This window comes from Orbicella franksi, chromosome 12, assembly GCF_964199315.1.
Source record: "Orbicella franksi chromosome 12, jaOrbFran1.1, whole genome shotgun sequence".
NCBI lineage: Eukaryota > Metazoa > Cnidaria > Anthozoa > Scleractinia > Merulinidae > Orbicella > Orbicella franksi.
In genome coordinates, this window is record NC_138156.1 from 22,003,922 (window position 1) to 22,020,527 (window position 16,606).

At 40.6% G+C, this 16,606-nt stretch overlaps 2 protein-coding genes across 4 annotated transcripts in view; both read right to left on the reverse strand.

The window, feature by feature from the left end:
• LOC145462897 (uncharacterized) overlaps nt 1-1,474 on the reverse strand; it is a 34,462-nt gene extending 32,988 nt beyond the window's left edge. Inside the window, exon 1 of the mRNA XM_081446554.1 lies at nt 754-1,474. The gene's annotated coding sequence lies outside the window, so the exon portion shown is untranslated. The remainder of the gene's footprint in view (nt 1-753) is intronic.
• A 74-nt stretch (nt 1,475-1,548) lies between these two features.
• LOC145462896 (rho-associated protein kinase 2-like) overlaps nt 1,549-16,606 on the reverse strand; it is a 31,151-nt gene continuing 16,093 nt past the window's right edge. For 2 of the 3 annotated variants that reach the window (XM_081446549.1, XM_081446546.1), the window contains exons 25-45: nt 15,875-15,981; nt 15,442-15,513; nt 14,617-14,865; nt 13,778-13,900; nt 13,482-13,543; nt 13,020-13,089; nt 12,253-12,356; nt 11,608-11,689; nt 10,921-11,119; nt 9,972-10,204; nt 9,504-9,605; nt 8,681-8,786; nt 7,874-7,947; nt 7,502-7,597; nt 7,279-7,353; nt 6,775-6,843; nt 5,915-6,047; nt 5,169-5,234; nt 4,327-4,459; nt 3,656-3,811; nt 1,549-2,751 (exon numbers count right to left, since the gene is read on the reverse strand). In XM_081446549.1, the coding sequence (XP_081302675.1) occupies nt 3,691-3,811; nt 4,327-4,459; nt 5,169-5,234; nt 5,915-6,047; nt 6,775-6,843; nt 7,279-7,353; nt 7,502-7,597; nt 7,874-7,947; nt 8,681-8,786; nt 9,504-9,605; nt 9,972-10,204; nt 10,921-11,119; nt 11,608-11,689; nt 12,253-12,356; nt 13,020-13,089; nt 13,482-13,543; nt 13,778-13,900; nt 14,617-14,865; nt 15,442-15,513; nt 15,875-15,981 (2,276 nt within the window). In that variant the 3' untranslated portion in view covers nt 1,549-2,751; nt 3,656-3,690. Of the gene's footprint in view, nt 2,752-3,655; nt 3,812-4,326; nt 4,460-5,168; nt 5,235-5,914; nt 6,048-6,774; nt 6,844-7,278; nt 7,358-7,501; nt 7,598-7,873; nt 7,948-8,680; nt 8,787-9,503; nt 9,606-9,971; nt 10,205-10,920; nt 11,120-11,607; nt 11,690-12,252; nt 12,357-13,019; nt 13,090-13,481; nt 13,544-13,777; nt 13,901-14,616; nt 14,866-15,441; nt 15,514-15,874; nt 15,982-16,606 lie in introns of all 3 variants that reach the window. The other variant, XM_081446548.1, reaches the window with a different exon arrangement.

Here is a 16,606-nt window from a genome sequence, read left to right on the forward strand (position 1 = left end):
CTCCCTCCGCATTGAACCGCCAGTAAAATAAAAATGGAGACAAATCAGATCAAAAGCATTATACTGGGGATTTATTTAAGCCACCAATTCAATTCTGAGAGCAATATACAATTAAAAATAAACTTCCTCTTCCGCTAACTGCGTTCATTGCAATTGTACTGTAAAATGTACCTTCCATCTTGGTGACCTACTCCGGCTGTTCTCGGCAACAAACACATTCTCTTTGCGTTGGCATGGCTGCACATCTCTCACAAGTACACCACAGAGCATTTTCCAACCAATGGTTCCATTCAACTTGATCATTGTCATCCCCGGAATCACTAGCACGTTCTAGCTTCAAGCGCAACCATACTAAAGCTCAAACGAACAAACACATTCTCGGACGGAATGACGTCAGGTATATGCGGCCTGGCCTTCAAGATCCTTTCAAAATGGCGGCTCCCGGTGTCGAACTTTTCACTTCTTTTTCATTAGGATCGCATCCAGTTCAGAAGCTAAAACAACGGTGAGTAACTCAACTCAATGTGAACTTTTTATTGGTGATAGAAAAAAATACACGGTTTTTGGAGTGACCTACTCCTTTAAAGCGTGAATAATTGTATACTCGACCCCAAAGTTATACAAGTCGAATGGTACAAGCTAACTTTCATTCTATCGTCCAAGTTATGTTTAAGTTATAATACTTACAATAGTCTTTATTGTACAAGCATTTTGAGAAGGAGACAAAAATTGTTTCCTACCAGGAGCTCCTACCTGATAATTGTAGATGGTTTTGTTCTTCCTTGTGGTCTTCGTACTTATCGACGCCATTCTAGCGCGGTTTCGACGAGAAGTCGCCTTCATCTGACTCGAAAGGTTAGATCTGCTACTATTAGAGGCAGACGACTTTTCCAGAACCATATCGAAGTACATTGGCTATAGGTTGGTTCTAAATTTCCCCCGAAAACAGCAACCGTCAGGCACGACTTGAAACTGCCGCCATTTTTTCGACAATACTAGTTACCAACCCTCTGGCTCACCAAAACAGTATTATTGGATAGGGCCTAAGAACTAATACACCGGAAGTTGGCTGATACCCGTAGGGATACCCATAGGGATACCCGTAGGAACCCCCTCTTAAATGACGTTGAAAGTACAGAGAAGTCCCGATTTTTCGAACCTCCAAGAAAAACGAAAATTGGTTCGAGAAATCGGGGGTAAAATAGACCAATTTCGTTATATTGCTATTCAGCCTAAAACAATAGCCCTCAGCACGAGGCTCTGGGGAATAAACCTCACAAACTCTGTAGTTACTCCCCAGAACCTCTTACTGTTTTGATGTATCGAAATTGGTCTATTACAGTGTTCGACTGAAGAGAGGGAAACGATTCGAGAAATCGAGATTCCACTCTGTCTAGTTAATTGTAATTGTATGGGCGTTTTGAAAAAATAAATATTCTCACTTCCTAAATTCATACAAGCGTTCATTCCTTCACACTGGAACTTTTTATCCCCATTTCTTTCCAAAACGGTGGAGTAGCAACATACAATGAACAAGGTCAAAATCACTTGTATAAAAATCTAAAATTTATTCACGGTTTTTCTATATCTTGGAGGCAAAAACGCCAGAAATCAGGAAAAACAAAAGCTTATAACTTACAAGCACCAAACTACGAGCGAATATTATGGTATCTGTTCATAGCCTCTGTGACATGCCATACAAAGAACTAGAAAATATTTATTTGTCCCATATTAGAGTAATTAAATTGATTACATCATACAATCCGACCAATAAATTACTAGCGTTGACGAAGCCGGAACGTTAATCGTAATAACAATCAGTAACATCCAATAACCTTTCAACGTTGGGCTTGATTCTTTCACTGAGCAGGAAAAAAAGGCTCTGTTTCACAAGACAATTTGTTCCCTCTATTATGTCAATTCTTTATAATCGTAGAAAAGAGTCAATGTGTTTGAGTGAAGTTGACCGTGCGTTTTCATGTGGCAAGCCGAGTTCACAAGCTGAGAATGCACTTCTCCGTAAGTTCATGGCACTGTCAAAGACAAATTTATGTTTTAAGATTAATACAACACAAGCAGTACTACATGTGGACGCTAACAATCAGTTTCACCTCCGTAACCTTTACCAATGAGCTTTTACTACACTGAACCACTTTCTGTCGGATTCACTCACTCAAGGAGTTTCCGAAACAAATAAATAAACTTCGCTCAAGAGGATAATTGTACATACCAATCAAGTGACCTAAAATTACAGTCTGAAACAGTGCACTGTTAACTCAACACAAACTGGCGCTAATTCTAACAGTTATTCTATCCCTTGTTGAAGGGAACAGGGTTTGCTTCCATGAAAAGAGGAGGGGCATGGAATGGTTCAGATACAAAGGTTTTTTTTGTGTTCTAAAAACAAGAACACTAGAAAACTACTCTTTAGGATTTGCATTACACTTTAAGTTACGGGACTGCAATGCATGGAGGATTCAAATCGTCGGATTTGCCCAGGCGCGGAAGCCACGATCAAGATATCTGCGACTATGTTGTGATGCGTGTAAGGTTCCTGTGGTTCAGTAAGACTACTGTTCCTCCGGATTGCTTGGGTCGCACAGGGACACCACCAGTTTCACTCGCGTTTGCGGGCCAAAGTCAAGCGAGGGAACGCGGAGCTGTTGTAAGTGCCGGAACCGCTCGTTATCACTGTTTTACTGTATACACTTATTCCATATTTTTGTTGTTTCACTGCTTTGTTAAGTTCACCTACAAGGAGGAAAAAAAAATACCATGACGCTCAAATCATGTTGATCAACATTTGATTTCTCCTTAAAGGAGCTAAGTCACGGTTTGCCATTCTTGAAACGTTTAGGCTAAATCTTTGAAGTTCGATTTTGCACGTGGCCAAAACAACTCAAAATACCGTGACTGAGCTTCCTTCACAGAGACAGGTGACGGAATAGCTCCGTTATAAACTATCAAATTATCAAGACTGGCAATCACTATGGAGTGTGACATTTGTCACGCCAGAGTAACACAAGATTCAGTATCTTGTGCCATGCTACTGTAAAACTGAAACTAAATTGGCTAAGCAAGGCATACATATAAGCGTGCAACTAGTTTGAAACTGTACCAGGTAGTTATCTAGCCACTGGATCTATAACCGTTCACCTCACGCACCGGCGTACCGCGACAGAGTCACGTCACACAACATATCACAACCTTTCCATCCCAGAAAGGAAAGATTGCGTGAAAACCAAAAACCCAGTTAGCACGGACCATTCTGTTTTATCTGAAAGGGGGGGGGGGCGCAGAGGGGGGGGGAAGGGGCAAGCCTGGGCCATTTTCAGGGGCATAATGTTTTTTTTTCCTCAACTTTAGGTTGTGTATGACTTTTTGGTGGGCAATGGCTTGTGCAAGGATTTTTTAATAAGTCACGCTCAGGACTTGGATAGTAGCACTTGCTGGATTTTTTCCCCATGGTTGCCCTTGGACGAATTTTTTTCCGTAGTTTTTGCTGTGCAGGAAGTTTTTTAAAAATTGCGTACCCCCCTCCCCCCCCCACACTCCCTCTTTCAAAAAAATTACCGGTAAGTTGTAACCTTCAAAGGGACGGCCCTTTTGAGGTTACAAATAAAGCAATAATTACGCAAACACAAAGTCTTCTTACTAGATTAGGCTAGAACGGCCGGTCTATTCTTTGAGTCACGTAATCTTTCTGTTTTGTCCTGCAGAGACAGACACTGATCGCTGAGGTCCCCCCGGTCTCGAGGCGGCGCTTCTGTCTGCTATGTTTCTTCTCATGTTGGCTTCTTCAGCTCCTAGTCTAAAAACACGAAATGGCAGAGTCAGCATACTTGATTAACTTAAAATGTAAAAAAAAAGTCTTCTCGGAATAACTACGAAAATGAAGAAATACAAAGGGTTAAAATTTTCCATTCTTCCCAGAAAGGTTTTTGTGTTCCCGTCCACTCGATTTCCGAACTTTTGTCTTTCACCACCTCCCATCTCCTCATCTCCAATACAACCAACACTCGTAAGCCCCATCCCCTAACCGTAAATATTCCAATAGCTATAGATAGCTATTCTCTAAAGCTATATTCCCATAAACCTTTCCCGCGTCCCTCATACTCTATCCCATGCCCTCCCATACACGTATTCCGTAAGCCCTAATAACTCGCCATATGCCGAAGCCCTACAAACTTATCCGATGCACCCCCACCCCTCTCCATGCTCCTTTTCTCCAATCCCTTACCAACTACACCCCCTTACGCTTATCCCCTGCACCCCATACTACAATCCCCTATCCCTAAGCCCTCGTAATCTAAGTCTCTGCCTCACCTGACGGACGCGCTCTTTATTTTGGGTTCTTTTCGAATGATTTTCTTGCTCAGGTACAACACCCACTGCTTCTGTTCATCAGCTGTTTGTGCGAGCACCAAGAGTTCCTTGGCCGAGATCATTTCCATATTTACTGAAACAGGACAAAACGTTTACATAATGCAGAGAAACATTTCCGCAACTGTCTTTAAACTAATCGCTGCTTTGGCTTTGCGTTTAGAGCGGCTTTCAACTCAGTATCGTAAAACCAAAACCAAACCCATTAGACTACTCAGCAAATCTAAAAACCGTAGTAAAACCAAATCCAAAGTAATTGCCTGATTGCTTTCGACACTCATTAAAAAACCGCTCTACTAACCTCTAACTGGCCAGAAAAACTCCTGAACTATTCTCTAACCAATCAAAGAAAAGATTCTTTTCTTTCCAACCAATCAGGAGCAATGCCAAACCAAAACATGCCTCGGCTTACGCGCGCTTTCCTGCCCTTTCCCGAACTTTCCCGTGCTTGGCGCAGGTTACCGCGTTGATAGAGTTCGCTGTAATTGTTCGGATGAGATAACTTTGGATTTGCTTTTACGACCGACAGTCACTTAAAAAACCGCGCTTCAAAGAACGTACATGGAAGCACAGAAGACGATACCAGCAAGGAAAAAAAAAGAAAGAAAAACAAGTCATAACAAACTCAAAATCAACTTTCCCCTCGAGCACTTTTCCACAATCTCACTAATTAAATTTGTTTCGGACAAGATATAGCATGTGGTAAAATCACACTTCAGGTTCACAATCCAATGATTTTTTTTTTCTTGGATGACAATTAACGGAAGTCTTGTTTGATCACTTACCGTTGCACATGGTGATACAAGCTTCTTCTCTATCCACATGGTCCTTATGACACTTCATATGACAACCTGACAACATTACGTAGACGTTAATGAAAGAAAAGAAATCAAAGCGATTCACTGACGCGGCATCTCATGAACTCAGTACCTTATTATTCCCTCTATGAATGCGCCTGCAGGGAATCATGGTAGTTGTATTCATCATCTTGGATTGGATATTTGTTTTCACGAATACTACTACCCATGATTCCCTGCAAGCTCGTCTCATGGAGGGAACTGGCCAGTAGACCTTTTCACTCTTAAAGGTATCATATTCAAAACTTGAAAACTATAGCGACTACAATTTAATTTGCGAAACACCACAAAGCAAACAGATCACATGAAAGTACTGCTTCAAATCTTTCATATGAGTGGTCACAAACTAGGGTTTTATCCACAGACTAAAAAGTTAGAACCACCTTGTTCAGCATAATAAACAGTACAACACGAAAGTACTGCTCAATAGCTTTCATATGCATATGAATGATCACACACCAGGGTTTTATTCACAGACTAAAAAGTTAGAACCACCTTGTACAGTCAGCATAAATTAATAAACAGTACCACAAGAAAGTACTGCTCATCAGCTTTCATGTGAATGACTCCAGACATCAAGATAAGACTCAAGTCTTCCTTCTCATCTCATAATTCCTTGACAATGTATGGATACCGTATAGAGAAATCAAATGTGGATCAGTCGATTAACTTACGTTTGCACTCTACTGCTGGAGGAGGTTTGAACATGTGCCACAGGGGTTTGTTACACGAGTCACAGTTGGTTGGCATGTGGTAATGCATTGGAATAAACTGATGCCTCATGTAGTCGATCGCGTTCATTCGTTCCTGAAACAATCAAGGAAAAGATAAATAACGCGGTAAGGTACACGTAAAAATTCAAACTTGGTCTTCAGTTGAGGGCATTACACTAACTGACGACCTTAGAGGTCCACCAGTAATTCGGCTTGAACAGTTTTAACTGCACAATTCCCCCAAATTGGGGATTGCAGAGTTACAGATACGTTATCAAGGTAGGGTGTCACCAAGGAATGCCAACAGGTCAATTCCCACTGGTCCCACCAAATCATTAGAAATTGTCATTTAACTTGTCGGGTCAGGTAGATGAGGCGCCCTACTTATCTGGAACACTGGATTGGACAGAAAAGTCATAATTGGTTTGCGCTGACTTGCCAAAAGCACTGCTCAACATGTTTCATTTGAATGGGTCCCTGTAAGGGTTTCTCATCCACATCGCCTTGACAATACAGAGTATATTCACATGACGTCAGGGCGGCCATATTGGTGTCCCGAAACAATGAAACGGAGCCATGCCAGTGTCCCATAGCAATCCTGAGGGAGTTGAACCCTTTTCTTGTACAAACACTTTCTCTTGCTCTAATAAATACGCATGGCTGCTGGCCACGTGAATCGAAAGCTCTCTATAATAAACAGTACCCAACGAAAGCTTTCCCTTGAATAGTCACAGTGGCACACCAAATATTTTTTTCAATTATCCAGACTAATAAGTTATGGGAACTCCATTTACGGGTGTCAAGAAGACTATGGTCGATACCTCTGGTTGTTGCTCCTCTTTGTCTTTTTCCACTGGATTGATGCTCTCCGCCTCGTTGGCATATAAAATCTGCAAATTAAACAACATGTCAAGTTCAGTTCAACTGCCTTCCTCCCTGCCTTATGGGATAGCGTGGTGAGGTGAGCCTAAAAAGATCTCTCAAGAACTACAACAACACTCTCAAGGGCGAAAACACTAGGGGAAAACGTCACTGTAAACAACAAAATTACCATTACCAACAATGCCTTACGATAAGCCTCGTAAGGCCCCGTAAAGCCCTTAATCTCCCCACCCTCGATGGCAGAAACTTCTTCGAGTTCAATGCGCCTTACTAGAAACGAGGGGTCTGGGGAGACTCTCACCCACAGTCGCGTGTGTGACCGTTACTGGGACCAAACAATTGTCTCCAGTAACGGTCACACACGCGACAGCGAGATAAGACTCGCCCAAGATTTCGTCTTGTTTCCAAATAGACTAATACATGACTGGTAACGCAATACGCACCTGAAATATCCTAGGAATATCTTTTGCATCGGCACGTATGACATCGCCTTGCGTTACAGATCTCACGTGGTATAACTTACTGGAAAGGAAAGTTAAAACAAGTCAAATACAAACAACAAGTTCTCACACTTCAAAACGCTGTATCGTTTTCGGAACTACACTAACAGAGAGAATTTGCGAAAAACAAAACGTCACGCGTTTTCTGGAGAGGAAGTTGTTGTACTTGCCTAATTTCTAGAATGATGGAAGGAGTTGAGCTGCTTCGGTGATCAGCATCCGAGTTATAGAAGAAAATCTTCCGGTTACTAACGACTAAATACTGCAATGGAGAAACAACAAAACCACTTTATCAAACTCTTATTTCTCATTACATTACTAATACAATATTAAGCAAACAGGTGATGAGAATAAGGAAAATCATCAGCTATTAAAGTGACACTGCTTTCATCTAACACACAATTCTCAGAACTGATATTAAAAGAACTGTATGGCTGTCAGTTAGAAGAATTAATGTTTTGAACTTGGGACTGAAAGGGATAAAGAGTGGAGGACTTGCTGTCAAAATGAGCCAAACAATAGAAAAAGATGAACTCACTTGTCTCTTCCAACCATATTTTTTTATGTTCTGTTTGTTGGGTATCGATACCCAACCTTCCTTGGGTAAATGGACTGAAAAGCAACATGAAGACGGTTAATTTTGATGCACGCTTCAAGAAAATTTGTACAAAAAACCTTCTAAATTACTACATTTGAAACAACAAGCAACCGAATCACAAACAAGTACATACAGAAGTAACGCAAGTAACACAGAAGTAACGTAAGTTAAAACTACAATCCCACAGCAGCCCAATTTTGCTCTTTGAATTTTACACAAGGAGTAATGTACTTTATTATAAGGCTTGTGTTTGTAGCCAATATAACGCGCGCTCTAATTGGCTAATTCTGGGGCATTCTTTTCCCGTAATGCCCACGGACCGATTATGGGCCTTCAAAAAAAAAGCAAGAATCGATATAACAAACTTATTAACCTTGAACGTTCAGTCTTTACGCGAAAATCTAAAACCTTAGACTTGCCGGGTCAATATGGCAAGGTTCCAGTTTGAGATTTTCCAGTAAAGACCTCACTCTCGGTTGATAAGTAGTCAGTGCAATATAGTTTAATGTGCAATACTGGAATATTTAGCGTTACGAAATTGTTGAAAAGCAAAAAACTTAGTTCTTCTTCATGTAACGCTACCTGCAACACAGCACAGAATTCTTGGCATGTCAAAGCTAAAGAAACCAGAGATTATGTCATCTTGTTCAGGATGTAACGCAACGCGTTACACCACATCTATGGGAGACATTGCGTGACACGCCTACGTTAGGATGCAGTAGTGTACTATCCTAGTAACTTTCTTACCTGGAACAGAGAGTTCGTCGTTTTCGTTAACGCTCGTATTCAGAGCCCGTTGTTTATTTTGAGAGTTCAGCCTGTCGATCATAAGGTCTTTGGAATCCAGTTCCATCTGCAAAAAGACGATATTCAATTTGAAATATGACTTCTTCCTAATCATGTCCTAAACATGTCGTTAACTAGAATAAACTCAATACGAAACCCCTTTGTGTTAGTTCGGCAAATCTTCATCAAAGCAAGCGTTCCGCTTACCTAGCAACGTCTAGCAGTTGTCGACAATAGCTGGGTTGGTCGCATTCTCGTCCCCAGAGGCCACGCTCCTTTTGGTCAGCACCAAGAATCGCGACCTCTGGCCGCACCCAATTTTCTGAGCATGCGCAACGACACTAGAAGTCCGCGATTCACGGACTTCCCATCAAATCTGGCAAATCTGATTGGCTGGGAATAAGAAACGAATGTTCTGCGCATGGCCAGAAAATTGGGTCCGGCCAGAGGTCATGATTCTTGGTGCTGACCAAAAGGAGGGCGGCCTCTGGGGACGAGAATGGCTTCGTCGATTTTCAGACACAGGATGCTAAACCAAAAAACTACTTCAACTGAGACAAGTGTGAGGCATCCACACCTTGCAATAAATTTATATAGTAGAAATCTTTCGTAGATGTCATTCGTCCTTAATTTTCATGTTTTTTTTTTTTTTTTTTTGGAGAAGGGGGACTAAAATTTAATGAATCTTACAACCAACCCGATATATGCATGAATATACGACGTTTCACAAACAAATGTTTTGATCTTATCTAATCTAATCTAATCAACAGAGAAGTACACCTACCTGCATTTTCTGTCTGTGCTCCACCTCCATCTGTAAATTTAGCTGGTATTCAGCAATTTGCCCTTGGAATTTTGTCACCATCTGGCCATACTTCTCTCGTTCCTAGCGTAAACCAAAACACTTCAAGTTCACTACACCAGAGTGACTGAACTTCTGGAACTATTCTCTCCCTACCATCAGAGGCTTACTATAGGTACTTATTGGCATTTAAATTGTCCTCGTGGCGTGAAGCGGCTATGAGTAACCATACCCGATTAGGCCATTTCCGAATTACCTCGTGCCTCTGTTTCAAAGCCTTCGTGCAAAACCTTGAATATAAAAATGAGTTTGATTTGCCCGAAAATGAACCTGTAGGCGGAACAAATTTCCATATGAATGGTTTGGCACGACGACTCATTAGACACACGGGCAAAAGGCAACTCAGAGATGGCCTATTTCATCAGCGGTAAAGCCAACAGTCCAACTTACTGCTCCTAATTCTTGATGCAGTTTTCTACACTCTTTTTCCTTCTTCCTCAGGTCATCGGAACTCGCCTTTCTCTTTCTACTGTTCTCCCTCTGCATGAAGTCTTTCCTGCACATGATCTCGGCCAGTTTGTTCACAGCTTGTGTTTTTAATGTTTTCTCGATAAACAGCTGCTTCCTCAAGCTTTCTGTGGCATCTTCGATCTCTTTACTGTTGTCCTTGGACTTTCCGAGCTCTGGTGTAACATTAACAAAAAAAAATCACATCACTTGAGTCACCATGTTATTTCTCCCGGCTCAGCACATCACTACGAAGTCAACCAAGCAGTTCATGGGAATAATGAATCAATCTTAAAGGGAACCTCCTATGATCAACTGTGAAATTCGCGATCAAATTCTCTCAAGTGGTACAATGAGGTTGGCTCAAGAGAACTAAACGCAGTCTTAAACACTTGCCATCTAAGATCCAAAGTGGTTTCTGCGCGTGGAGCCGTGGATACCAGATGCAAGGCTTAGGGAATTGCCTGCTCTCCATTTACCTCACGGCTCTGCCGCGTTCGTTAGTCTCTAGCTGTGAAGAATGTACTTATGCACAAACTCCCGCCTGCTGTAGTTTGTTGAGATTTAACCTCCCAAAGCTCAAGGATTCTATCAACTGGCAGTTGACTACAGCCTTGCCAATTCACCTAGCCCTTTTAAGGTCAAGAGTCAGCCATTGGGCCATGCAAGTACCTTTCAGGTATGCAACAGTCCATAAAAGACTCTAGTTTGTAAGTAAGTAACTGTAAGGAAGGAAGTAGAAGATAAGTAACAAATTCCAAAAAGGTATTTAGTGCACCATATTTCTTTTTAAGCTCAGATTTAACAAGACTGACTGACTTAGACAAAAACAGGATGATTCTTCAATTCTCATCTATAATTCTGAGCTGGATTTTCAGGAACCTTCACTTACCTTCTTGTAAGCCCTTAATTTTAGCGTTAAGCTCATCTTTTTCGGACATTTTCTGACCCAAGTTGTCTGTCAACTGCTGGTTAAGCTCTTCAAGCTGACTGATCTGAGCGCCTTTTTCCAGCATGTCACTCTTATGCCTTGCAATTAATTCCTTGACCTCCAGCTCAATCATGGTCTTCTCTTTCTCCAGATCAGAGAACTGTACAGAAACAAAAATACTCATATCTGATATTTTGCCTTTTCCCTACATTGTACGTTCACACATAATAGTCAATGAAAAACAAAACCAAACTTTCTCTAGCTCAAGTATGTCCAATACTCACTTCTTGTTTAAGTAGTGAAGGTCAAGACTCAAGTGGTATGGAGAGTAAAATAAGTGACCACTTGAATGCACAATTAGTGTAAATGGTGAAAGTGGCACTTGTCAGTAATGAAGAATAAAGTATTATTTTACGTTCAAGTAGTGAAAGTGTATCTCGTTAAGTAAGAGGCCTTATTAGCTTGTAGGAATTGTTCAAGTCCTTCCACTGGTGAAACTGCAGGCATCATACACAGTTGATGGTTACAGAAGTATACTGTTGGCGTTTTTAAGGAGGAAAGAGACTATAAGCTGAAAAGAAGGAAAACATAATTATATATTTTTCTAAGTGCGCTACCGTCTTTAATAATCACAAGATTTGAACTTACTTGCTCTTCAGCAATGGACCTGGCCAGCTGTTCCGAGTCAACCATTGTCAATGTCAGCTCTAGCTGAGCAGAGAGAGACTCCCTGAAAAATATAATACATATAAAATTTAACACGGCCCTGACTCAGCGGTAATTGATATTCGAAATTTTCTCCAAATCTGCGCTATTGTAGATAATGTCTCTGCTCCTGAAAACGTTTAGGAGTTGGTCTAAACCTTGACTCTGTGGTGGAACGTTCTATACTAGTTCAACCCTGTTGCATGCCTAGCTCTGTATTCTGAAGGTAAGGTAGGCAGGTTAAGTCTGCATACCAGCCAAGTGGCCCAACAGACCGAAGCTTATCCCGGTTTCTGTCCGGTTTCTGTAGCATGAAGCCACTAAAAGTATTGAGATGCTAGTCCATCGCAAGGTTACCCCAGCATTAAGTTTGCCAGTACCCATTTATACACCTGGGTGAAGAGAAGCGCTGTGAGAGTAAAGTGCCTTCCCCAAGAACACAACGCAATGTCCCCGGCCAGGGCTTGAACCCAGACCACCTGATCCAGAGACGAGCGGACTGACCATGAGGCCACCGCGCCTCCCATGTTCTGAAGCATGGGTGTATTTAGGAGAAATTAAGCAGTGGCCACTGTTGCGGTATCTCACCTCTCTTCACTGAGCTGTCGTATTTCATTGCTCATCTCCTGCAACTGTTTTGCCTTTTCATCAACTTCTTCTCTCAGTTCTTTCACTTGGGTTTTGTACAGAGTCTGCAAAGGAAAAACATTGACTCAGATTGAAGCAACGGCAATAAAATCACTGAGGAATCACACACTAAACATTTCAACTTCGAGTTGAATTGATTGAACAAATTCAACTCCTCCACGCTTTGTAAATAGCTAACTGGCCTGCCTCCCGACAGCTGGGAGTTTTAACAAGTTTTTGTTCAATTTGCAATATTAGTTTGCTTGCTTCAGTGTCCCCAGTCACTAAAGTAGTGCTAAAATAAATAAAGTCATTAATTTATATGGATTATTTATTTGGACTATGAAAAGCAACATATCAGACAAAATACACACTAATAAACATGCTGGCAGTGTGGAATTTTGTGCCTTGAATCGTGGGAGTTTCTCTTGGGTGCTCAGTAGATGATACCTACTGTAAAGAAAAACGTCTGTGTGCCAAGGCTAACTACAAACACTGGCTGAATAACTGGAGAGTTTTCACTTTTTCACTCACGTGGCCAGCAGCCATATAAATTTATTGGAACAAAAGAAAGTGTTTACATAAGGAAACAGTTCATCTCCCACAGGATTGGTTTGGTACACCAACATGGCCGCCGTTTCATTGTTTTGGGTTGCTAATATGGCTGCTGTGTCGTCACATGAAAACACTGTAAAATAGGTTTCAAAGCATTTGTTATCAATTTTTACCGAAAAGTATGTTTCTGCCTCCAGTTGGTCCTGCAGCTCTTTCATCTGTAGATCATCCACAGCACTTGCACTGTAAAAATAGGATGTGTATATATGCGGTAAATGTTTTATACTGTCTTGTGAAAAAAGTCAGAAAGGTAAGAATTCCTGAGTGTAGTAATTAGAACTCCACCCCCTGCAAAACATGGTTTCCTATACCATTCAGGGGGGGCAAAGATGTTTTACAAGACTATTTTCTGTTTTCTTGTCATTCAAGGAATAACCTAACAATTCACATGCCAACTAGTCTTTCAGGAGACAGTGTATACGTTACACATAACAGAGCAGACCCATGTCTAACAATGTATTAACTCTTCATTTAATTATTGCTTTCATTGCTTAGTGCAAATGTGAACTTTGAGAATAAAACTGGGGTTAGTGTTGGGCGGTGGTAGACCATTGCCATTTGGTACATGCGATTACCTTTTGAGTTTCGTGCATGTATCTTCCAACTGCTTTCTTTCTTCCATCAGATCTTCTACTTGCTAAAAGTCAATCAAGAAAGAGATTCCTAAATGTAAAACATGGACTGTTGATTCCAAGGGATAGAGCCCAGCTAACTCAAGTTAAGACTTAATTCTAAAATAAAGAAACTTGACTACAAATCAGCTAATAGTGGGTGACTGAATAGCACTAATATGAAAATAAGTCAACATCTAAAACACCAGTTCTGAAGAACTGCCCCCAGGGACAAACAATGAATAATATGTGTTTCAAACCTTAGCAAGTTGTTTCTCTGTTGATCTCAGAGCAGCTATTTCTTGAGCGTTCATTTTCAAGTCACTTTCCAGTTGTGTTCTTCTCTGGTTCTCGGAGTCCAACTTGGCATTCAAACTCTTATTCTAACAAATAAAAGCACAAGCAAACATGAAAATTACTGTCTCTGAATAAATCTTTCAAACACAGTCAGACCCTGGTAATTCAAACTCGGTTATTTCAAATTCCCCGTTATTTCGAACTCAAACCCACTTCCCTTGAATTTGTTCTTCAGTCATTTACTATCTGCCATTTCGAACTCCCACTATTTCAAACTATTTTTTTCTTCCCCTGACTGAGTTTGAATTAGCGGGGTTCAACTGTAGCTCCAAGTAGTTACAAAATGTAATTTGGCCAGATTTAGCAACCTCTTGAATTTGTCAGCATGCTACAGCATACTCATGACAATAAATTATTGACCATAGTTCTGTTTTTCAACAGTTTCCAAGAAACGACTTTTACCATGGCAATCATAATGATATCCCAATGATGTTTAATTTTCATTTACTTTGAAGGAGAGTGGTTTGACAACTTGTTGTCCAAATTTGACAGAAAAAAAAATGTTTAACTGTTTTTAAGTAAATCTAGAAAGGTGATATAAGCTATTGAAACCCATTGTGATGCCAGGCATCAGCAGTCCACCGGATAAATCACTATCCAGTGGATAGGTGTCAACAAAACAAACCACACTATCCACTTGATACTGATTATTTATCCAGTGGATAGTGCTATTCATCCTTTGAACAACCAGGGCCAGAGCTTAGCTTTAGATCTATTTTGTTCTTTTTCCAACAAATCTCACCTTGTCTTGAAGGACATTATATTCTTGTTTAAGTCTCTCCAGCTTCTGTTGTAAATCTTTAAGATCCACAGCTAAAACTGATCGTTCTCTCTCAGCCTCGGCAGCTGCTGCCTCAGCCTTCTCCCTGATCACCAATTCCTGCTCAAGTCTTTCCAAAGTTTTGCTTTGTTCAGCTCGTTCTTGTTCTGTTCTCTCTTCCAGAGTCAGTGATAACCTATTCTTTTCTGTCTGGTAACTGGTAAGTTGTTGCTGCAAAACAAAATCACATTCAGCTCTCCCACAGTTGAATCATAGAACAGAAGTCCTAAAACTTTGGTTTAGCTCGACAATTCTTGTCAATACCTTTTAGTTCCTATAGGATGCTTACTATACCGTAGAAATCTAAGAGACTTACCTTTTTGGTGTATCAAGGATTATCGATTATTTTTTCTTTTCCTATTAACATTCTCTTTTGGGAGTTTAGGGGACAGCAGGGATTGAGGGGGCTACTTTAACAAAAGGAATTCTGCACTTTGGTATGGCATGGTTCTTATGTCAAATTGGACGTTCTTGAGTGTTTCTAAACAATTTTTTCCCCTTCCCTTCCCTTCCCTTCCCTCCCCTCCCTTAATTCTGGCTGATACCTGGTTACAAGTGATGTCAGCCATGACAAAGATAAGGCACTTGATCCAGGGCCTGGTTGCCAATAGCAGGCATCCAGAATCCAGTTACGCAAATGCAGTTGTTAGCTGAGTCAGCTTCAACTGAGGGGTACATATAGAAAGATAAAAGTGCCGCTTGTACACTTGGTGTAGAAATAAACCTATTACAGAAGACTAATCATACCTTGTACTCTAATGTAACTTTTTCAAATTTATTCTGGACAGACTTGAGTTCATACTCAGTGTTAGCCTTTGCCTGGACAATGAAAAACAATAAAATAATCAGTGAGCAAAAATCATTGAATGTTACAGAAGAGTACTTGTAGAAGGAGTCCAGTGGCCAAATGATCAGCGTGCTAGACTCTAGAACAAACGATCAGGATACAAGTCTAGCTAGCATAGATGCGTTTAAGGAGAGGGCCTCAGAGGACATAGCCCTCTAATATTGTCTGAAAAATAAAAAATCCGACATTCTTGGCTGTGAAAAATTTCATCACAATTGCTCCATAGTGCAGGAAATGTTGTGATCTAGATTTTTACTATTTTGCAGGCAGGGAGCAAACATACCCTCACCTCCTTCTAAGTTGTCATGACAGCTAAAGTTCAATCATCCTTACTTTTTCTAAGTTGATAAGATCCTGTTGAAGTTTTTGCTGCAATCTGGCATCTGATGCAGATCTTGCCCTTAACTGCTCAAGCTCATCTTTTAGGAGTCTGTTCTGACCTGCAAGTAATTACAGACAGACAATTACATGCAAAGCAGTTTTTGGAATCGTGTTAGTTCTTAGAATGAGTTGGTACAACTACTACTGGATAATTTTGTTTCTCCTTGTCAACTGCACCCTTGGCAAGATGTGTGCTGTTAGTGAAAGGGGAAATTACCTGTAGTTCACTTCTAGGAATTAATACTGTAGGTTTAGCTGTTTACATTTCATGCAAAGAGAATCAAAACAGCCATTTTGATATAATGTATTGCCTATGGTTTATTAATAGAAATCTTCACAATTTGACAAGCTGTGTCTTTGTCATCAAATAAACAAACAAATTGTGAGTATACACTATGGTGATTAAGGATCTAGAGAAAGAAACTATTTTTACCTAAGAAGAAACAAACTTAACCAGATCACATTTTTAAAACATAGATAGCCTATTTTTCCTGTTTTCTACTTTAATACAGTTTGGCTATGCATAATTGCACAGTGTCTAGCCTTGAAGCCATCTTCTAACAGTGTTAGAAATTAGCACTTGCCCGCTCGCCAATGTGTGTGAAAAGTGTTGGGTGAGCACAAATCAGCGATCACTCACCTGTTAGGCGAGTACGATTTTCATTCTTGTAAAATCATTATATC